The sequence below is a fragment of the Myotis myotis genome, unplaced genomic scaffold (assembly GCF_014108235.1).
Source record: "Myotis myotis isolate mMyoMyo1 unplaced genomic scaffold, mMyoMyo1.p scaffold_m19_p_3, whole genome shotgun sequence".
In the NCBI taxonomy this organism is placed as follows: domain Eukaryota; kingdom Metazoa; phylum Chordata; class Mammalia; order Chiroptera; family Vespertilionidae; genus Myotis; species Myotis myotis.
Window position 1 is genome coordinate 202,052,617 of NW_023416335.1, and position 23,601 is coordinate 202,076,217.

The 23,601-nt window shown below is 49.9% G+C and overlaps 1 protein-coding gene across 1 annotated transcript; it reads right to left on the reverse strand.

Annotated features, from left to right (window-relative positions):
- Positions 1–1,238: 1,238 nt before the first annotated feature.
- On the reverse strand, positions 1,239–14,030 carry CKAP4 (cytoskeleton associated protein 4). Its single transcript, XM_036299972.1, has 2 exons — positions 13,453–14,030; positions 1,239–3,716 (listed from the first exon to the last, which is right to left on the reverse strand). Exons 1-2 carry the CDS (start codon positions 13,900–13,902, stop codon positions 2,388–2,390), a joined length of 1,779 nt encoding a protein of 592 aa, XP_036155865.1. The 5' UTR covers positions 13,903–14,030; the 3' UTR covers positions 1,239–2,387.
- Positions 14,031–23,601: the final 9,571 nt, after the last annotated feature.

Consider the following 23,601-nt stretch of genomic DNA (forward strand, 5'->3'; position numbering starts at 1 on the left):
CGGCACAGCAGGTGCACACAGGTCAGTGTGGCCCTGCACTGGTGTTGTTAGGTGAAGGATGTTGTCATGGTTTAGACCAGTGGTTCTCAACCTTCCTAATGCCACGACCCTTTAATACAGTTCCTCATGTTGTGGTGACCCCCAACCATAAAATTATTTTCATTGATACTTCCTAACTGTAATTTTGCTACTGTTATGAATCGTAATGTAAATATCTGATATGCAGGATGTATTTTCATTGTTACAAATTGAACATAATTAAAGCATAGTGACTAATCACAAAAACAATATGTAATTATATATGTGTTTTCTGATGGTCTTAGTCGACACCTGTGAAAGGGTTGTTCAACCCCCAAAAGGGTCACGACCCACAGGTTGGCGACCTATAGGTTGAGAACCGCTGGTTTAGAGGGACTGGGTTCAAATCTTGGCCCTGCCATTTCCTAGCTCAGTGATGGCAAACCTTTTGAGCTCGGCGTGTCAGCATTTTGAAAAACCCTAACTTAACTCTGGTGCCATGTCATACACAGAAATTTTTTGATATTTGCAACCATAGTAAAACAAAGATTTATGTTTTTGATATTTATTTTATATATTTAAATGCCATTTAACAAAGAAAAATCAACCAAAATAAAAGAGTTCACATGTCACCTCTGACACGCATGTCATAGGTTCGCCATCACTGTCCTAGCTAATGATCTTGCATGTTGCTTCTCAGCCTGCTGCCCTCTGTTAAGTGGAAAACGATAATGCCTACCTCCAGGAAATATTAGCAGGAACAGAGGCCTATGGAGTGCTTAGCACAATGCTGGCACCCAGGTACTCAATACACCCCTGTATTAGGTAGGAGGTAGAGGCAACCTGGGAAGTAATGGCAACATGCCCAGGTTTGTACTGGGGCCGGAGGTTGCCAGATGGTCTGAGACCCTGGTTCTCAAACCTGGCTGCACATTAGAACCAGCTGGGGTGCCTTTAAAATCCTACTGCCAGCCCTCTTTATAACCTCTTCATCCCAAATGCCTGAGGGCAGGCCCGGGCATTTTTAAAGCTTCCAGAAGATTCAAATAGCTAACAAGAGCCATGTCAATCGAAAGTTCCAGGCCTAAGAGTGAGGCCATCCTGATTTCAGAATTTAAAAAAAAAGTCTGAAAACTGAAAACTTACCTTTCTAATCCTCAATGCTGCACATTCGTAAAAGACATCATAATTACTAAATTCTCTGAAAGCAACCACTCAGGGAAAGTAACAAAGCTCAAGTGTTTATTAAGAATTAAAAATACTGTAAATAAGCCATACAGTTCATTTCACAGTAAACTAAACAAACCTTTTTTTATCGTTTTCTTTTCTTTCTTTTTTCCTTTTTTGAAAGGCAAGACAGCCATTAAAGAACAGTACAGCCCGAACGGGAGGGAAACAGCCAACAACTACGGCAAATGCACACACTCCTCGCTGACGGAAGCGGCCAGCGGACCTCTTCCCAGACACGGGGGGAAAAATAAAAAGACGTGGCCTCCACTCTCCAGGGAGGCAGCCCAGGCCTTTGTGGACAGCCCCCATCACACATTTCCTGCAAGAATCCAAGGACTCCCCTTGCAGGGATTATAAATCTATGCATTTTGGGGGACCCTACCAAGGGGTGGCTGGCACAGGTCGGCCACAGGGGACTCTGTGGGGTGTTGTGCCTTCACATTCAGAACCGTCTGGATTCTTTGCATAGTTACCTCTGAGATCAGGAGAGGACTAAGGAGAGGAAAGGGAGAGGAAAAAGACACCCTCACCACGGGAGGCCACACTCCGCAGCTGCTGCTTCTCGGCGGAAAAACGAGGGGCTCTGCCCGTCCCGATTCGGAGCTGACATTTATGAATTCTATAACCAGTTTAAAGTGGAAGACAAAGAGTGAGTGACACCTCCTGAACACTTACTTCTTCCAGAAGTATAAAAAAAGTAAAATGAATTTTCCTTAAAGACAATCAGAGAGAAAAATGCCCCTTCCCCCACTTTCTTCACTTCAAATCTGCCCGCCAGGCAGGCTTTTTGGAGGCTAGTGTTAATCTGCTTCTGTTCATCCTCAGGGAAACCATCCCCAGGCTCTGACACCAGAGACATCCCTGCTGCCCGGCACCTCCGCCTGCCGGCCGCTGGGCCTCCAGAAAACCAAGCAGAAGCTGAACACTTGAGAAGCCAGTGTTGTGTGGTGATGACTGTAAATAAATTAACCGGGCACAGAAATACAAAATGCTGTGGTGTCCCAGGTGGTGTCCCCTGCTCTTTAAGAGGGGACAAGAACGTGAGGGGGAGGGGCGCACGGGAGAAAATAACACCTTTTTTTTTTTTTTTTGGTCATGAGAAATTGAACTTTCCACCGCGCCCTGCACACACAATTCATTTAGACTTTTTCATGAATTTTTTCAACTTGCACAAACAACCTGTCCAGGTCATTCCTCAGGTCATCGAGCAGGCCCTTGGCCGACTCCAGGTTGTTCTCGTTGGTTTCGATTTTCACTGAGTAGGCCACCAAGCTGTCCACGGCAGTCCTGAGCATCTTCAAGTCGGCCTCCACCTGGCTGACGGAGGATTTGAGGTGGTCCAGAGAAGACAGCCTGTCCAGGAAGTCCTCCGGCGGCAAACGGGCCGCCTGGGCTTGGTCCTGACCCAGCAGCGTGTGCACTTGCTCCTGAACCTTCTGGAGCGTGTCCACGGCGCTGGGGAGCTCGCCCACACTTCTCTTCAGCTCCTCCACGTCGCTGTAGAGCGAGAGCTGGGCCTCCCCCAGGCTCCTCACGGTGCTGGCCAGGCCACCCTTGTCCGCCTCCTCCGAGGCGTCCAGGCCGTCCAGGCGCTGCTGCAGGGCGGCCAGGCGCTGCTCGCACTCCTCGCTCTTGGTCAGCAGGGACTCCAGGCTCTCGCTCTGCCGCGCGGAGGCCATCTGCACGGCCTGGACCCCGTCTTCCACGGCCTGCAGCCGGGCGTCCAAGCCCTGGCTCTTTCTCTGGAGCGCATCTAGGGCGTCGGAGTTTTTGAAGACCCCATCTTCTTCCGGCTCGAGAGACTGGGCCTTCAGCTGGCGCAGCTCCTCCGAGAGTCTCCTGACCTCCTCGGGGAGGCGGGAGGTGGCCTCCTCCGACTGGAGGACCTTCTCCGTGAGGGCCTGCAAGGTCAGGTGCTCCGAATCAGCCGCCTCCTTGAACTTCTGCTGCTCCTGTTTGAGGCTCACCAGCTCCTTGACCTCGGTGTAGACATCCGACTCCATGGTCTGAAGGGTGCTTCTCAGGGCCTCCAGGTCCTTGTCTTTGGACTTCAGAGAGGTCTGTATGCCCTTCACGACTTCCTTCAAGGCTTTCAACTCCTGCTTGTCCCCCTCAGAGTGTTCCAGAGAGGCAACCTTCGCCTTCACGTCGTTGATCTCCTTCTGGCTCCTCTTCTGGACCTCAGTGAAGATGGCGATGTTGTCATTGATGGACTTGGTGAGCTCCGTCAGCCTCTCCTCCACCGTGTTCTCGAGGGACGTGAAGTCCCGCTCCCGGGCATCCTTCACCACGTGGATGCCGTCCGAGAGGTCCTTGAGAATCTCGTTCTGGAGCTTTTGCAGAACTTCGCTGATCCGGTTGATCTCGCTCTCCCCTTGCTTCATGACTTTCTCCGCGAGCTCTTGCTTATGTTGGAAGGTTCTCAAGAAGGACTCAAAAGTCCCCAACGTGGCTTGCAGAGACTGCACCTGTAACCAAAGTCCAGATGTTAACTGCTAAGAAGAGCTGATGAGTGTTAGGCAACACTGCTCATTTCTTTTTGTCTGCCCAGCTTCCAAGTCCCTCCTGCTCTAGAATGGCACCACAATTTTCCTTTGGAGAACCATCCTTCCACATACAATCCATGTGGTTTGAGGGACCAATCTAAGCCCCCCCCCCCCCAAGTGCTCCAGGGATGGTTTATAACACAGGCTTAGCCAATCAGCACTCTCCATCCACCTTGCCCCCAAATTGGAGCCACAGTGATTAGCCCAGGGATGGGCATATGGCCTAAAGCAGGCCAACAAGTCAATTCCAGAACTTCTTTTAAACCTACTCAGAAAGAAAGCCACTTTCTATACCTGATTGCTAGCTACAGAAGACTAGCACAGGAAGAATGCGGGTCTAAGAATCAAGCCAGCACAGAGGGAAGCAGAAGTGAGAAACAAGATAACAAGATCAAGGTCTGAAGATACAATCTGAATTCCCAGATGCAGCTATACCTGAAGGAATCTCTCCCCACCCACTGCTCTTTGAGCCAGAGTTTCTAGCTTTTGCAAGAGAAAGAGTCTCACAAATTTTCAGAGAAAAATAGCTGAGGCACGTGGGAGACACTGGGCTGGGAGGCAAGAGACAAGGGCCCGGGCCTCTGTCACCACTTTTAGCTGTGTGGCCCTGCACAAGTCATCGTCCTTACCTGCAACATGGGAGCGGTGGACCCGATGATCCTTTAGCATTCTCTGGCTTAGTGAACACATTATGATCCCGTTTGCCATTACACATTCATTTTAAATAAATTCCACCCTAAACAAGGTCTGACCTCGGAACTACCCCAGGGAGCTGGTTGAATGTACTGAGAGGCTGACAGATGATGATTAATGGCCCGGGCTTTATCCAAATGTGGTACATGGGGCCACATAGAATGCTTTCTTACACACACACAACAGGAAAAAGAACCTGAATCTATCAAGTCTCTAATTTTTTGTGAATTGGTTAGTCACAAAAAATTGGTTAGTCACCAATTCACAAAAAAACATACTAGTGAGAAATATGCCAGAAGGAAGCAATCAGCCAAATCCACAAAGAGGAAAATTCCACAGGACAAATAACCAGGATCTTCAACAAGTAAGTGGCATTTTAAATGGCATTTTAAAAGGGAGAAAGACAAGAGACTATTACAGGTGAAAAGAAATTTAAGATTTATCAATCAAATGTAATGTGTGGACATAAATGGATCCTGATTCAAACCAACCAACTGTAAAAGAGACATTTTTTAGAGAATCAGGGAAATCTCATTATGAACTGGGTATTAGAAGATAATAAAGAATATTTGTTAACTTTGTTAGGTATAATAGACTATGTTTTGTCGAAAGAAACAAGGAAAAAAAGAGGAAAAGAAACTCTTAAATGTTAGAAATAAATCCTAAAAATACTTTGGGTGTGTCAGTCAGGGATTAATTTTATAATTAGTTCCTAGTTCACTATCCACAGGTCTGTCAGGGCAACACAGGCCCTTCAGAGGGCCTAGAGCCAACTGGCAACATTTTCTGAAGCTCTGCACCCACTTGTGCAGTGAATCTACTGGGTAAGGGCAGGCCAGCTTCTCTGCCCAGGCTGTAACCATTCAGAAGACCTGGGCCATTTTCCAAAACTGGGAACTAACAGAAACCAGGTGGGCACCCAACAGGGCAGTGGAGTAGAGTGCTTCAGCATCGAGCTGAGTGGAGAAGGGGTGGCGATGGAATGAAACAATAGAAAAAAATGATAATTACTGAAATTGGGATTCATTATATTGATCTCTTCTTTTGTTTATGCTTCAACATTCCCGTGATAAAAGGTTAAAAAATGAAATAGTGTGGGCTCTAGAACCAGACTGCCTATGTTCATAGCCCAACTTTTACACTTCCTGTGTGCTTGTGGGCAATTAACCTGGGATCAGGACACCAGGACACCATGGAAACAAAAATAGCACCTGGCCCTGGCTGGCTTGGCTCAGTGGATAGAGCATCAGCCTGCGGACTCAAGGGTCCCAGGTTCGATTCCCGGTCAGGGCACATGCCTGGGTTGGGGGCTCAATCCCCAGTAGGGGTTGTGCAGGAAGCAGCCAATCAATGATTCTCTCTCATCATTGATGTTTCTATCTCTCTCTCTCCTTCTCCCTTCCTCTCTGAAATCAATAAAGAAATATATTAAAAAAAAAAGAAAGAAAAAAAAATAGCACCTGATTCAGGATTGTCTTGTGAGTTAATCTATGTAAAGTGCTTCAATTGCTCCTAACACATAGTGAATGACCAACAATTGGTAAGTGGCATCTTCATTATTGTTTAATCTTTCTTCTGAAGCAGCCCAGAAGCCTGGAGATTCCTAGACCATCCTTAGCCCAAAGCCAGAGGGAAAACACTACAGGAATGGGAACAGGACACCTGGGCTCTAGTTCCAGCCCCACCAATCACAAGCTCTGTGGGCACAAATAAGTCACACTCGCTTCCCAAGTCCCAAGCTCCTTGACTATTAGCAAACAGGTTTCTCAAGTCCCTTCCGGCTTCCACCAGTCTGTGATTTTAAGATAAATTAGACTAAGGTTCTCAGGGACTCTAGGATATTAGACAATTTTCCTGCCCAACCAAATATAACCTGAATCATTAAGGACAGTGGAGAGAACTCACCTCTAAAACTAGGTTATGTAATCACAGTACTTGCCTGTTCTAAGCATAGCACTCAGAATAGAGGTGTGAGAGCAGTACCTGCAACATGCAGGTGTTCGCCAATGTTTTCTGAATGAATCAAAGAATAAATGAATTAACAGAGCAAAATCTAATGAGGACCAAGCTGGTCCATTTCCTCTCTGATCCCTGAATGTCACCCTGGGCTGGCTCTTTACAAATGTCTGGGAAGGGGACTAGATCAGAAGTTGTGAATGAAACCAAACAAACCAACCCTTAACATTATGGAAAGAACATAGAAAGTGCTGCCCTACTGATGCTGTTGGTTGTTCATTTTTACATGCAAAACCCTTATTATAATTAACTAGTGGCAAGGTGCATGAATTCATGCATATTAAAGGAATTAATTTGAAGAAATATTTTAATATCACTATTTGCCCTTTCTCTATAATAGAAGTGTCAACCAAATTCATAATCAACAATGACAGATGGAAATAACATGTGTGCGATTGGCGCCAGTGAGAGCTTTATATGTATTGTGCATGCAACTTAGCCTTTTATAGACATAGAATAAACTTGCTTAATTAGACCTGCTTTCTGATGTAGCTAAACTTTTTCCAGCCCAATGAAGCACCCCAACTTCTCTTTCAGGTAATTGTCAGCAACACAGCAGTAAATATCAACATGAAACAGATTATTATTGTAGATCACGCAGGGAGAATAAAGGGTAAAATAGTTAACTGCAGCAGTGTTTGACTATATTCTGCACAGTGAGAAAACCTGAAGTCATTTTCAAGGTCCACCATTTCTTATTTCTTTTCAGTTGGGTCAAGTTTCTAAACTTCCTAAATCTCCGTTTTCCGGCTAATGAAAAGAAAATAGGATTCCACCGAGTCTCCTATCTACCTACTCCAGGAATCCTGTGAGGATCAAATGAGATGAGGTATGGGAAAGGGCTTCACAGACAATTGGTTAAAGCATGAAATGTTTCCACCTGGCTATAAAGTAAGTTGTGTTCCTGGGCTGAAGAAATTGCAAGGAGGCTAAGTCATTGCTAGGGAGAGGAAGCCTGGCGTTGCTATGTGACATCATTACCCAGACGGACACTTAGCATATTAGCCTTTTATATATATAGAGGCCCGGTGCACAAAAATTTGTGCACTCAGGGGGGAGGGGGGCTCCTCAGCCCGGCCTGTGCCCTCTCGCAGTCTGGGACCCCTCGGGAGATAACGACCTGCTGGCTTAGGCCTGCTCCGGGTGGCAGAGGGCAGGCCCAATCCCTAGGTGCAGCCCCTGGTCGGGCTCAGAGCAGGGCCGATTGGGGAGTTGGGGCACCACCCCCTGTCATGCACAGAACAGGGCTATCAGGAGGTTGTGATGCCACCCTCAGTCACGCTCAGGGTAGGGCCGATTGGGGAGTTGGGGCACCGTCCCCTGTCACACTCAAGGCAGGGTCGATGGGGAGGTTGCGGCGCCACCCCGTCACGCACAGAGCAGGGCCAATCAGGGGGTTGGGCGCTGCCCCCTGTCACTCACAGAGCAGGGCCCATCAGGGGGGTTGGGGCGCTGCCCCGTCACTCACAGAGCAGGGCCCATCAGGGGGTTGGGGCGCTGCCCTCTATCACCCACAGAGCAGGGCCGATCAGGGGGTTGGGGCGCCGCCACTCTCACACTCAGGGCAGGGCCGATGGGGAGGTTATGGCTCTACCCCGTCACACACAGAGCAGGGCCCGTGGGAGGCGAGGGGGTTGGGGTGCCGCACCCTGTCACACACAGAGCTGCAGGGCGATCAGGGGGTTGGGGAGCTCCCCCGTATCAGGCACAGAGCAGGGCTGATCAGGGGGTTGGGGCGCCTTCCCCTGTCACGAACAGAGCAGGGTGGATAGGGAGGTTGTGGCCCCGCCCCGTCACAGAGCCACAGGGCGATCAGGGGGTTTGGGCGCTGTCCCGTCACGCTGATCCCGGTGCCGGGAGGCCTCGCGGCTCCGCTGATCCCGGTGCTGGGAGGCATATTACCCTTTTACTATATAGGGTAGAGGCCTGGTGCATGGGTGGGTGCCGGCTGGTTTGCCCTGAAGGGTGTCCTGGATCAGGGTGGGGGTCCCCAGCCTGGGTGAGGGGATGATGGCTGTTTGCAGCTGGTCACACACCCTTCAGGGTGGGGGTCCCCACTGGGGTGCCTGGCCAGTCTGGGTGAGGGGCTGAGGGCTGTTTTCAGGCTGGGGGTGACTGAAGCTCCCAACCGCTCCTTTTTTTCTTTTTTTATTCTGGGCCAGCTTTAGCTTTGAGGCTTGGTTCCAGCTCTTAGGCCTCCGCTGCTGAAAGTAGGTTTCTGGCCTTTGCTTACAATGTTGCGATTCTGCTGGCTGAAGCCCGGCGGACTAAAGCAGGTTTCTGGGGTTTTGTTTAGCTTCTATATTTGTTACATAGTTGCTTAGAGTTGTAGCTCAGAGGCCTGCAGCGGCAGGCGGGGAACACTGGAGTCCTCCGTCACTGACGCAAGCAAGCCTCATGTTAGTTTCAAGCTGCCTGGCTGCCAGCCGCCATCTTGGCTGGCAGTTAATTTGCATATCGCCCTGATTAGCCAATGGGAAGGGTAGCGGTCGTACGCCAATTACCATGTTTCTCTTTTATTAGATAGGATATGTGATGGATGCATCTTTTCCCCCATTATATGTGGAGTGCCACTAAGTGGTGGGTACTGGACAAGACATCAAAGATAAAATAACAGCTAAGACAGAATCCCTGCCCTCAAGTAGCTCACAGCCTAGGGAAGGGGGAGGATAGTGGTGAATGTTCTTCAGCAGAGTGCTTACTGTATACAATAATTATGCAAAGTACTTCAGAGACATCATCTCATTCCATCCTCATTATAATCTCACTAGAGGCCCAGTACACGAAATTCATGCACAGGGGAGGGTCCCCTCAGCCCAGCCTGCACCCTCTCCAATCCAGGATCCCAAGGGATTGGGACCAAACCGGCAGTCAGACATCCTTCTCATAGTCCTGGACTGCTGGCTCCTAACCACTCACCTGCCTGCCGGCCTGGTCATCCCACATAGCCTGCTGCTCAGTAGTTTGGTCGCCCCTCACTAACCCCCCTGCCAGGCAGGTTGCCCCACACAGTCTGTTCAGTTGTCTGTTCTGTTGCAATGGTTGCTTAGGCTTTTATATAGATAGATGAGTTTGTGGCTCCCATTGATCATTTTACAAGTGAGGAGCTGGAGAGGGGTAGAGCTGAGGATCAAAATCCCTGAAGGTGGGACTTCAGAGCCCGAGCTCTTAAACTCTATGCAATATGCTTGGGCAGAGGTGTGTTCAAGTGCACCGAGTGCCTGGAGATGCTGCCTAACCCTGAAGCCCCGATTCCTGGTCAAAATGGGAAAACAAAGAAATACAACCAGAGAACTCACTCTTCTACAAATAAGTGGTCTCATTGAACCACCCCCACTCACTAGGCCTAAGCTGACTCCTTCCACCACTTTGGGCCGCCCTGGATCTGCCAGGGCACCCCAGGACCTTCAGCTCCACCACTCAGCGTCTGTGTGTGACCCGGAACCATAACAACCGCTCCAGGCTCAACTGGCCCCTCTGTGAACTAATAAGTGGCACTTGCCTCAGAGGGTGGCTGGGAAGCACTTAAGAGAATGCCCGGTGTTAATATGTGAATACTAATTATGAAAAACACTGTAGGGTATAATACTATGAATAATAATAGTGAATACCAATTATGAATAATAACACTGTATGTATATGTCCCTGCCAAGATCCAGACCTCAGCCCCAACCAAACCTCATATCGAGTTATAAAAAGGTTTCAAACTCAGGTTGTCAGAAGACCCACTACTCAATCCAAAATAACTTATTGTCTACCCAGAGTTGCACACAAAAGGGACCACACACTGTGGCAAATCCTAATACTGTTCTGGGCCTGTTCTGAGTTACATGTCAATGAAGCATAAATTGAGCACTACTGCGTACCAGGCCAGGCATAGGAAAGATAACAAAGTGAACAGATGAGTGGTTAAGAGTGTTCCAAGATACCCAGCTAGTGTGGCTCAGTGGTTTGAGTGTCGACCTATGAACCAGGAGGTCGTGGTTCTATCCCTGGTCAGGGCAAATGCCTGGGTTGAAGGCTTGATCCCCAGTGTGGGGTGTGCAGGAGGCAGCTGATCAATGATTCTTTCTCATCACTGATGTTTCTATCTCTCCCTCTCCCTTCCTCTCTGAATTCAATAAAAATGTATTTTTTTTAAAAAGTGTTCTAGCCCTAGGCTGGTTTAGCTCAGTGGATAGAACGCCGGCCCGTGGACTGAAAGGTCCTGGGTTCGATTCCAATCAAGGGCACATGCTTGGGTTTCGGGCTCGATCCCCAGTAGGAGGCATGCAGGGAGCAGCCAATCAATGATTCCCTCTCATCACTGATGTTTCTATCTCTATCCCTCTCCCTTCCTCTCTGAAATCAATAAAAAAAATATTTTAAAAAAAGTGTCTGGGAGACAACTGTGATTTGAAACCTAGCCCTGCCATTTACTAGCTGTGTAGCTATGCAAAGTTACTTGGGTCTCACTTTTCTCATCTGCAAAGGGGATCACAGTATAGCTGACCCTTGAGCAATGTAGGAGTTAGTGGTGCCAACACCCCTGCAGTCAAAAATCCACATATACCTTTTGACTCTCCCAAATCAAACTACTAATAGCCTGTTGACCAGAAGCTTTATCATTAACATAGTCAATTAACATGTATTTTGCATGCATTCTATATATAATATACTGTATTCTTCCAATAAGTTAAGCTAGAGAAAATGTTATTAAGAAAATCATACAGTACTGTATGTACTATTGAAAAATCCACATATAAGTGGACCTGTGCAGTTCAAACCATGCTGTTCAGGGTCAACTGTACTTATCCCTTGGGGGTTGTTGTTAAAGAGATGAGTGCAAAATAAATATGATGCATTAAATAATAGCTTGATTATGCTCCTAAATCTATATATATAAAAGCCTAAGCGACCCGACCGTTATGACCGGTTACTATGACGATGCACTGACCACCAGGGGTCAGACGCTCAATGCAGGAGCTGCCCCCTGGTGGTCAGTGCGCTCCCACAGCCAACCTCCTGTGGTCCCTCCTGCGGCTGACTGGCCCCGATCAGCCCAATCGCCAGTCAGGCAGAGCGACCCCACCAGCGCATGAATTCGCGCACCAGGCCTCTAGTTAGTATATAAAGAAAGAAAAGTCACTAAATAGTGATCACTATTTCAATACTTTACAGATGGGTGGATTCTTAAAAATCTAGGTGGGACCCTCCTCTCGCTGTGTAGATGAGAAAACTGAACCCCAGAAAGGAAAGGAATCTACACAGCAGTGACGAGAAGGCGCAGGAACCAGAAAAGAGGGAATAAGAGGGACAGGGAGGAAGTGAAGAGAAGAAAGCCCAATTTCTTCAACCTAGATTCATGACCTCCCCCATCTGGGCCTCAGTTTCAATCACCCCTCCCACAGCTTCCCATTACTCTATTATAAGAAGGGTAGCCACCTGCTGTACCTCAAACATGCCCAAGATTGTCCCCTGCCTGTGTGTTCTTCATGCCTTTTCTCAACAGTTACTAGACCTCCACTGATCCTACCCTGACCACCAGGATACAGGCCTAGGCAAACTCCACACCCTCTCTCTTCTGGACAGTTCCCCTCTTTCCCGATACAAACCTACTTATGCGCAGCTTCACAAATGATTTGTTTCTTTTCCGCTTCATATCCTCCGCGGGGCCTACGTGAAGCCATATGACTATCAGACTTCAATAAATATTATGATTGATTAGTAAGTGGGTGGATGATAAGGACGAAAATGGGAGCCTCATGATTATACTCCAACAGCCGTTCTATTTTTTAGGAATGATTTCACATTCTGGTTAGGCAAAGCAGCACTGCCTACTTAATTCAAAAAAAGTCACCTCCCCTGGCCTGCAGCACGGAGCAGGCTGACTCATTCCAGTTGCTCTGCCCGTCCTGAGGGGAAATTCCCAGTCCTGCATACTCCACAAAAGTGGAGAGGAGCTCGGCAGGCCAGGCAGCATGCTGGGAAAAGGAGGCAGCAGTGTCAGCCTCCTAAGTGGTGGCGGGATTTTTTATTTCAATCAGGCAACCAACTTCCATTGAGCAATGACATTGGTGGAGGTCGGAGGAGGAGGAAGAGGAGGAGGAGGAGGAATGAGATTTGAGGTTCTTGCACTTGGTGTGGGAAAACACACAGAAGGGTGGAAGGCTAAGCAACTCTGTGTTAAAACTTGGGTCCATCCACACACCTGAAATAGGCCCCTGTGGATCCTGAAGCGGGCACTGGACTGGACATTCTCGTGCAGCCTTCCACTCGATAGCTGGAGTCTTGATCGACTCCCTTAATCGCTCTAACCCTCAGTTTTCTGGTCTGAAAAATGGGAGTCAAAAAACTGCCAGTCCCACCTCCCTCTCAGGGTTGCTCCGAGGATTAGATTACAAGTGAGTTAAGCCTCCTAAACACCACCTGGGCGGTATTATTCCCCAATAATGACCTACTAGCTTGGCCTTGCCTTTCAAAGGCCCACTGGGCAATGGGTCCCCTAAAGGACAACGGGGCCCACAGATACGCAGTCTTTCATTTGAACTTCGTATTAAGTGAATAAGACTCCTAGATCGTCCTTCCCCAGGCTCCGGACCTATGAGAAACCCGCTCAGGTGTCCCCCACTGGGAGAGCTGAGGTGCCTGCGGCCTTGCCAGAGGCTTCCAGGGATGTGCTGGCTTCTCTTCCAACCTCCTCTCCAGACAGCTCTGCCCATTCGGCGGCTCCTGATCCAGAAAGATTGGGCTCCCCCGAGCCTGCCTGTTTCCTTACAGGTCACCGCTCATGTCCAGTGACAGGCCTGGGCCCACCCTCGCGGCGGTCCATCCCTCGGGGCCGATTCCTCCGCAGCTATTAACAAAGGGGGTCAGGGGGCCGCCCGGGAGCCCGGGGGCCGGCTCCGGCCCCGGATCTGGACAGGGCGAGGGGGGTTCGGCTGTGGGGGCGGGAGCCGGGGGTACCCACCTTCTGCTCGACGCCCTGCAAGCCCTGCCCGAGCTCCTCCCGCTGCCGGCAGAAGTCCTGGTGGCCGCGCCGGACCTCCTGGACCTCCTCCAGGACGTGGTGGACACACCAGCCCGAGAAGGCGGCCGCGGCCACCAGGACGAGGTAGAAGAGCCAGTTGAGCGCCCGGCCGAGCCGGCGCGAGCAGGACGCCGAGGACGAGGCGGCGGCGGCGGAGGAGGCGGCGCCGGCGGCGGAGGACTTGCCGCCGCGGTGGCCCTTGCCGTGCGCCTGGCTCTGCGGCGGCGGCGGGTGCTGCTGCGGGTGCGGCGCGGGCGGCGGCGGCTGCTGCGGCGCCGGCGGCGGCTTCTTGGCCACGTCATCCGCGCCGCCCGACGGGTGGGCGCCCTTCTCCGAGGGGCTCGCGGCGCCGTGGCCGCCCTTGGAGCCCCTTTGTTTGGCCGAGGGCATGGCGAGCGCGGCGGCGGCGGGGCCGCGGGCGGCGAGGCGGGCGAGCGGGACGCGCGGCGCCGGGAAACTTGCGCGGCTCCCCCGGGGCTGGGCGAGCGGCACGCGGCGCCGCGGGCGTCGGAGCGGCCGAGAGAGCGGGCGGGCGGCGGGCGGCGAGGAAGGAGGCCGGCGGGGGAGGAGGGAGGAGGGAGGAGGAGGGGGCCTGCCTCCGCCGCGCGCGCCGACCCCGCCTCCCGGGAAGGAAGGCCGGGAGCCGGAGCGGGGGCGGGGGGAGGCTGCCACGCACGCGGGCGCGCGGCCCCTCCCCTGCCGCCACGACCCCAAAGGGGAGGGCCGGGGGGGCGGGGTCTCGGAGGGCGGGGGTGGGGGGTGGGGATGGGATGGCGGTGGCGGATCGGGGTCTACGGGGGCCGGGGGGTGCGGGCTGGCCGAGCGGGACTACGGGGCCCGGGGCAGGCGGCTGAAATGGGGGCGAGCGGGAGGGCGGCCGGGCGGGGTCTGCGGAGCCGGGGGCCGGCGGCCGAGGTGGCCCAAGGGAGGGGGCGCAGGGCTGGGTGGACCGGGGCTGAGACTGGCGACTGAGCTGGGGCCACGGGGGCCTCGGGGATAGGCGGCCGAGGTGGGGGTGGCCAGGCCAGGCGGGTCGGAGGGAGGAGAGTTGGGGATGCCACGGTGCAGAGGGCCAAGGGCGCGCCCCCTCCCTTCTCGACCTGTGCGGAGAGAGGAAATGAGGAGGGCGCCCCAGGAACCCTGCCCCTGGGAGGAGTAGGGGGGCGGGAACAGACCCCCTCATTCCTTCCCGCTGGCAGTTGCCCGCCCCCCCCCCCCCCCCCCCCGTCCCCACATGCCATCCTCCGAGTCCGCCACGGGGCCTGGCCCTGTCTCTTCCCCTGGGTTTGCAGGCGGAGGCTGGAAGAGCTGTCCCTAAAACCCATCAACCCGGAGGCGCGGCGCGAGTGGGCCGGTTAGCGGAGATTCTCGGGCTGTGTGAAGTCTGTTCGTGAACACGTATTGAGTGTCCCCTTCGCCCAGTCAGTCCGCTGTCAACGCTGTTTACTTTTTTTTCTGAAGCCCGGTCAACGGCGTCATTTTCTGGGGGGCGAGGGGGGGGTTCTCGCAGCCTGTCCAGAGCCCCTACTAGCGACAGGTTCTGGAAACCAGCCACAGGGCACTAACAGGGCGGGGATAGGGTTGTGGCCCCCACTTGGACAGGAGCAAATATATTGATGCCAAGACTGTGCGTAGCAACTTACCCGTGTTCTTAAAACTGCAGAAACCTGGTAAGGCCGGAATTATTCTACCCGTTTTACAGGAAGGAAACTTGAGGCTGAAGCTCCACCTCAAGGTCACATTCAGCCACCTGCGTCTTCCAGAGTCCGTGCTGCTTAATCACTTCAGAATGGGAAGGAAATGGGCCCCCATGGAAATGAAGCAACTTCCCACTCTAGGGCTAGTTGCTGCCGGAGCAAGGACCAAACCCCACTACACTGCTTTCCTCCCGAACCTGGCGTCTGGGGTGTGTCTGGCACTGGGTGTGCCCAGCAATGTGCTGTAGGAACACAGTTTCTTCTGCCTGTTCTCTCAATTCTATTTTTCAAAAAAACTCCCTGTTCTTAAGGCCAGTTCAAATGCCACCTCTTTCATGATGCCTTCCCTGTCACAGCACCTGACACCTCTCAGGGGACGTTGAGACAGCAAATAATTTACCATATATATGTTCGAAACAGCAAGCCTTTGTTTAGCTCCCACTATGTGACAGGCAGATGTCTGCAAACTATGAAGCCTCCCCTCCTTGAGGACAGGAAGCAACCATTGCTTATATTTCTCTGTATATCTCACCTGGTAAGATGCCTTTAAAAATCTCTAGTGAATGAATGAACACATGAGTGCCTGCCCTCACGGGGCCTGCATTACATTTGGAGAAACGTGCAGAAACGTTTTGAAGCCAAAGAGTATGGTTGAGAATATACATGTAAAGAGAACTTGAAAAGCAAAGCCCTGGGCTGCGCATGGGGAAGTCTTCTGGGCCAGAACGGTCTTGAGCAGAGCCTTGAAGAATGGATTTGCATAGGAGGAGAGCAGGGGGGATATTTCTGTGGCAAAAATGGGGTGAGCCCAGGACACCTGCCTGATCTGAAGGGTGTGTGGTGCAATGTAGAAAAGAAAGAGATGAGTTGGGTGGAGTGGGTCCAGATTGCAGCCAGCCAGCCAGCCAGGCAGAAGAGTCACTATTAGTGTGGGAGGCTAGAGTAAATTATAGTGGGTTCTACAAATATAATCATTTGCGCCATTTCAACCGGGGCACACAACTCTGACCTTGGGTGGGGGTTGGGGACAGAAGACAGAACACTAACTCATCAGAAGGTGCTAGGAAAGCCTCGTTTAAACCTTCAGCTGAGTTCTGATTGTGTTTAGGATTTCTAGCGCACACAAGCGATCCTCCTCCTTCAAGCAGCCATCCATATTAAGGCAGATTCAGCAATAACTTGCAAAACAGCTTTGGGGGCCCAGCCAAGCTCGCCTGGGAGACAGGAGCCCTACTTTGTTAGCCCTAGTTCTGCCACCAAACTAAAGGTGACCTTGACACTCACACTTAACCTCCTCTCTGGATTTCATGGTCACCTTTCTGCATCTCTAAAGACCTTTCTTATTACTAATCTGGTTGTTTAAATATATCTTTATTGATTTCAGAGAGGAAGGGAGAGGGAGATAGAAACATCAATAACAAGGGAATCATTGATCAGCTGCCTCCTACACGTGCTTTGACCTGGAATTGAACCATGACCTCCTGGTTCATAGGTCAGTGCTCAACCACTGAGCCATATCAGCTGGGCTATTAATCTATTTCTTAGAGAAAATAATCATCTAATTGTTACCAGAAATAATTAAATATGTAAATTTTTTAAGTTGATTTAGACTGTAAGCCAGCTATAAAAGTGGGGTTGTTTTTTGTTTTGGGGGGTTTGTGTTTTTTTTTTTCAATTTTCTGACTCTACTGAGCCCTGGAAGAACAGAGGAGAGCCGGAGGGGACTGTTACTATTTTCAGTATTTCTCCTTCCTCCTTTTCCTCTGGGAGGCAGTGACGTACAGTGGTTAAGACACAGGGTCTGGAATAGACTGACTTGCGTTCGAAGTCATTTTTGTGACAAACGGGAATGTGACCTCTCTGAATCTCCGTCTCCATCTGTGAGATGTGGGGTAATAAGAACTACTTCACTGGGTTGTTGTGAGGATTAAATGAGAGACACTATATAATACTGGGCACATAGCAAGGCTCGGTGAATAAGGGGGCGCTAACACAATTTGCAGAGTCATTGAGGGGAAAGTATAGCTGCACAGACCTTGTACGTCTGGGTTTCAATGATTTTCTTTCATCATTATTTCTTGGCGCTTCCAGCACCATATGTGGCTTATAGACCGCAGGCTCCAATGTATTTAACTTGACAAAGCGGGCACTGTCTTCCTCTGAAGCCTGATTCCACAGTGGCGTTTGGCTGCACCCAGAGGAGGAGGTTGGTAAGTAGGCATGAAAGTACATCTTCTAGGGCAGGAAGGCACTGACAAGTCTCCATGGAGGTTTCCATGTTTCTGCCCGTCTTCTGAGTCAGCACAGCATGCACTTAGTTGAAGTTTTCCTTCTTGTCCCTCTAGAGTTCTCTCTTCCTTTTCTGCTTTATCCTCCCTAAAGTGTGTTGGCCCCCTAGCTTGTCCCTTAGCTGGGGACAATGAAACAAGAAAGGGCCGGGGAAATGAGCCTAGGCTTTGGCTCACCAAGAAGTCAGAGAAAAGGAGGCCTCGGGACAGGTTCAGGGGGTTTGCCTGGATGAACTGCCACTGCCCGTTGCTGCCCTGGTTGCAAGCCTCGTGGGGTTCCTTAGCGTGTAGGAGGTGCATACCTGTGGGGAACGAAGGGGGTGGGAGTCGTGGGCGCGCTCTTGGGAAAGAGAGTGCGTGCTCTGGGACCTTTGTTTTGAGGGGTTTTAAAGACAGGGCGTTCAGGGGGGCTCTCAATAGAACATTCATCATCTTTATGCTGATGAACCAAAATGAGGTTTATTCTCTTCATCTGTCCTTGGCTGTGGTTAGCAAATGGCACTAGTTGGATTTCTGCTATCCGTCTCCCTGAGTAGGGTGATTTCAGCTATTTACCCTCTGGTGGGGAGGGAAACGTGCAAACCATTGATTCTTAAGTGTCCCTGGTTTAGAGAAGATAGGATTTACTAGGTGGCTGCAAGCTGCTTGGCACCCGGATTTTCTAGATGGCTGTAAACTGCTGCCTAACTGTCTGTCTCCGTTTCCCTATTCCACTTGTCCTGGCTTCCCCCTTCAGCGACTTCCATCCCTGAAATCTTTTCAAGGTGATGAGGGAGGGCAGTCTGTCTTCAGTAGCTGCTTCCTGCTGACAGAGGCTGTGGTCCCTGCCTGTATAAAGTATGGAAGTCTCTCGCTGTCTGATTTAAGGGGGACAAGGGAATGGGATCAGAGGCTGGGACAGAGAGGCTGCTAGCTGATTCTTCCAAAGTAGGGACAAGCTTGAATCCCCGGGACATCATCGTCTTGATATGGAATTCTGTCATTCCAGAAGTGAGGTTGGCAGCTTGCTCCATATTTCATTGACTCAATTATTTAGTCCTGAAAATAAGCCAGTGCAGTTAAATAAATGGTTGAGTGTCACTTCAGGAGGTGGCGATGCAGATGGGCATTCAAAGTGAGACCTATATTGTGTAAACAAGCAATCAGGTATTTAATGAGGAGTATGCCTATGAAAATAGAAGGGGGAAAAAACAACAAAGGTTAATGATCACAGCAAATTATAAACCAAATTCTGAGTCTGTAAGACAGTCAATCGAGAAGGCTTAGAGTTTCTTTTGCTGGAATAAAAATGTTGTAGATGGTGGGAACGGTACGCGGTGTTAGACCGGCGCGGTCAGACTAGACCTGGGTTCAGCAACCCCAGTGCTTGAGATCTGGCTAGGAATGAATTGAGAGCCAAGACTCAAACTATCAGAGAACTTTTATTTATGAAATCACAGATGTGGAAGAAGTACTTTGTAGAAGAAATGGGCTTAGGAAGCAAGTTATAGAGGCAAAGGAAGGGCCCTAGGAGCTTGGAAGTGAGGAGGCTAATGGTAACCTGCTGGGAGGAGTGGGAGGGAGGAAGGAGGAGGAGGAGATGGAGGAGAAAGGGAAAGGCATGGGTGTGCTCCTGGGAGGGCAGTGCACTGGGTCTTCCTAAGGATTTTCAGGGTAGAGATTTCAGGGGAGGTCCCAGGGGAAGACCTTAATAGAATATTTGTCAGCTTTGCAGGTGTGTCCTTTCAGGGTCTAGGCCTCCACTGATTGATTGGTAGGGACCAGGGACGGGGGGCATCACCCAATGCAGCTGGTCCTGAGGTCAGCCGTGGGGTTGCGTGTCTGGTTTTGCCACTTTTCTGGGCTTGGAGGTGAGCTACAACTGAGGCCTAGATGCTATCTCTAGGGAGGAAAGGTCAGGGGCTCCAAACCGAATGACCAGTGATTTGCTAGGAGAGGAAAGGTCACCCTGGGGGCGAGGTCCCGCCCTATAATTGTCCTTTGCTAGGCACCCTGGGCTTTCCACCCTGGTGAACTTCTGAACCTGACCCATGGCCCTTGCTCTGCTCATGTCTGTCTAAACTGCCTACCGCGAGAGCAAGCAGTGACAGTCTGACAGATCCTCTTCATCTGCAGTTAAATATCTCTGGTGATGTCATCAGATGCTCAGGTAAATTCTGTATGGTTGATATTGCATCAGTAGTTCTCAAAATTCCAAGTCAAAGGACGGGAGAAAAAGAAAACATTAGCTTGGAGGGTTGAAGACAGCTAGGAGAATTCAGGAACCAGTTCAGCAAAGCCTCTTCAGAACGCTGTTGGATTACATGGATCACAAACTACAAGATAGAGCTTTACAAGCCTGCAGCCTTCTTGATTTTCTGCATTTCAAAATGTCGAAAATGGAAAGTCCCTATTACTGCTGATTGCCTCTTCTCTGTTCCAGGTTGATGACACCCACCCACCCCACCAACCCCAGAGGCCAAGGCATGGGCCTGAACGCCTTGCAAACAGCATGTGTGTTAGATGTGGGGCCTCCCTTATAGTTTGGTTCTGGAGAGCTAGGAGACCCCCTCGAGGCCTCATGGTTCATACTCCCAGGAGCTCCCCAGCTCCAAATCCTATGGCTCCATGCAGTTGAGGAATTATTTCTTGGAGCTCCTAGCACCATATGTGGCTTCTAGACCACAGGCTTCAGCTCCCCGAGCCCCAGCTTTTAGGGAGGATAACCACAGTACCTATCCTGTGGCGGCAATGTGAATATTAAATCGATATTCTTCTCTACATCTGCTTCACTCATAGCCTTCTTCATCCCAGCACACGCCAATAACATCCGTTTAGTTACTCAGGAATGGTCCTTGACTCTTCTCTTTCTCTCACCCATCCCCCCACACCTCATGCAATACATGAAATAACCCACTGGCCTCTCTGCCTAAGCACTTGCTGCCCTGTGGTCTGCTTTCAACACACCAGACAGACAATCCCTGGAAATATGCCAGATCATGTAAACCTTTTCTAAAACCCTCCAATGACTTTCCAAGTCGGTGGGAGTAGAAGACAAAAATTGTACAGTGCCCTTCACAGCCCCATGTTCTGACCACCCCCTGCTGCCTGCCCTCTCGGATCTCATGCCCTCTTACTTGCCCACTTGATCACTGACATCAGTCACAAAGTCCTCCTCATCGCTCCTCAATACACCAGGTATGTTCCTACCTTGAGCCTTTTGTAATTTTGTTCCCTGTGCCTGATGAACTTACCCGCCCCGCCCCCCCCCCCCTCCACCTGCCACACTGCAGGGTCCTTCACTTCAGATGTCACCTCTAGGCATGCTCGTCCTTGACCATATTAGATAGAACAACAACTGCCCCAGCTGAGACTCTTTCCCTGCTTCATTTTTCACTATAGTATTCATTTTCCTTTGACATACTACATACTTGCTTGTTTAATTATTATTGCCTCTTTTCATTAGACTGTATGTTCCATGAGTGGGAACTTTATTTAACTCACTCTTGTGTCCCCTAATACCTAGAACAATGTCTGGCACAAAGTAAGGCGTTCAATAAATGTTCTGAATTTCACATTATTCAGGTCCCTCTATGTCATAGAGCCTTCTCTTTCATAAGACAGCCACAAAGAAGGAGAGGGCAGGGGAGGAACCCAGTGAGGAATGACCTAGAACTTCAATATGGTGGCAATGGGAATGATGGGATGGCAGTGAGGACAGTGATAATGGGAATGGCAGTGACACAGAAAGGATGATTGCTAACACTGCTGGGCTGCAGGGGAGCTGCAATATCTCAGTAAGTTGACATTTACTGATCAGTTATTGTGTGCCAGGCACTTTGCCAGGAGTTTAACATGTATTATTACCTCCTTTCATCCTCAGTTAGCCTTTGATGTAGGCACCACAGTAGTACTGATCCAGTTTACCAATGAGGGCGGACAACTTCCTCAAGATAAGATCCTGGAGCTCACCCGCTCAACCAGACGTGAATGTATAGACAGATAAGAAGAGCAGAGCCTGGCGTGATGAAGTGGCTTCTCCACGGCCAGTCAGCCTTCTGATAAGATCCAGACTCTTGATAAGCATCATGAATCTCAAACTGGGAAGGGTTAGGCAGGGTTATATCTCAACCTGAGACTGGTGATTCACTAATTCACTTCCACAACTACTCCCTCTCATCATGCTGCTGATGGATATATTATATAATGAGGATCATTGTCTTAGCATGTCATTTAAAAAACCTTCAGAATCTGGTCCTTTCTCCAGCCTCATTTCTCCCTCAGATTCCTTCCTACTCTATGTAGCCAGATTGAGTTTTCCTACAGGTGCCCTAATTTGCCATATTCTCTAAGGAACTCAGCTTCCTTGACCCTTTTCCTGACCCCACCACCAACCTAGATAAGTGTCCCTCCTCGGTGCTCCCCTAGTTCCCAGATGGGTCATGCTCCCAGATGGGTCCTAGTACTTACCATGATGTCATTGCCTATTTACCTAACTATCGTCCACCCTAGAGCTTGCAGGGCAGAAACTGTGATCTGTTCCTTTTCTTATCCCTAGTGCCCGGCAGTTTGCCTGGACTGTAGGAGGCACTCAGTACGCGAGGGGTGGACATGGCGGTAGATAACTTACAATGCTAGGCTTCTCAGCATCCTGCACTGTCAGGGTGCCCATTCTTTAGGGAGTGGGGCTATTGGGAAAGTATCAAGGTTTTGAAAATTTAGCAGAAGTAGGTATTATGTGGAAATTCAGTGTGTTATGATAGGTTCAGATAGCATGGTATAAATGTATGTTGCTAATTTAACCAAAAAGTGTAAGAGGTGTGTGGATATGATGGATCCCTAAGTCAATGGGATGGAAAAGTTGCTATAAGAACCCTACTCCCCAGAGACCATTTTGATCCTGCTCCAGCCTTACTCAAGAATCCCCCATATCTCCTTCTTAGAATCAAATCACAATGACCAGGAGTGTGTGTGGGGAGAGGGGGGCAGGGAGTTTGAGAACTATGCCTCCCCTCCCAGCTAGGATTCTGTTTAACCTACCTCCTCCAGCCCTCCAGCCCCTGCAAGACTTTGTTCTTTGTCCAAACTCTTCTCCTCAACCCTCCAATCTGGAAAGCCCAACCCCCTCCTCTAGGAAAATCTAGCGCCTGACCAACTGTCCTGCACCCCCACTCCATTGGTCCCTCCATCATTTGGGTTCCTCAGAATGATCAGATTGGGTTTGCTCCTGTCTAGAAAACTAACAACATTGTGTGGTTTGGGGAAGTTATTTTAACTCCTGCTTCCACATTTATGGAGTAGGATGAATACTTTACAAGGCTCATGGAAAGTAATGAATATGAAAAAGACCATTTAACTGAAAGGTACATATACATAATTATCATTATTATGTGTCAACTAAATAAATCCAGCCCCTCTATAATTCAGAGCCTACCTGGGTATTTTCATCAGTAGAAAAAAAACTAAAATAGTGTCTATAAACTGTGGCTTAAAGTACCAATAGCCTCGGGTCGTGATGTGGTTTCCGTGAAATAATATCAGTAAAGCACCCAGAATGCTCTATTTCGGGAATATGGAGATTACAATGTAATTAGTGTAATATCTTATCCCCATCAGGCCATAAGCCCCTAGAGTGAAAACACCTGTCTGCCTTGTTTGCTGCACTATCCTCGGTGCTTACTGTTTGGGTGGATAATTGACTCTGAGAAAATATTTTATTTGATTCATGCATTGAATCAATTTGAGCATCTGACTCAGGCAAGGGGGCTAGAGCAGTGAACAAACAGTCCAAAATCCCTACTTTATGGAGCTCTCACACCAACAAGGGAGACCAGGCAATAGCACCTTCGTAAATACAGTATGCTAGCTAGTGCTAAGGAGGGAAAAGAAAGTCAGAAAGGGAAACAGGAAGTCTGTGGAAGTGGGAGGAGGGTTGTGATTTTAGATGGTCAGGGAGACCTCACTGAGAAAGTAACGTTTCTGCAAAGAACTGAAGGAAGTACGGGGCCAGCCACATCAATATCTGGAAGAAGAGTCCTCCAAATAGAGAAAAGAGCAAATGCGGAGGCCCTGAGGTGCATATGAGGAGTTAGAGGAGGCCATGTAGCTGGGGCAAGTGAGTAATT

Excerpts from the sequence above, each read along its gene's own strand:
- CKAP4 (XM_036299972.1), bottom strand. The coding sequence starts at position 13,902 with ATGCCCTCGGCCAAACAAAGGGGCTCCAAGGGCGGCCACGGCGCCGCG. Across the intron at positions 3,717-13,452 it reads TGCAGGGCGTCGAGCAGAAG|GTGCAGTCTCTGCAAGCCAC; the intron begins GTGGGTACCCCC and ends CTTTGGTTACAG.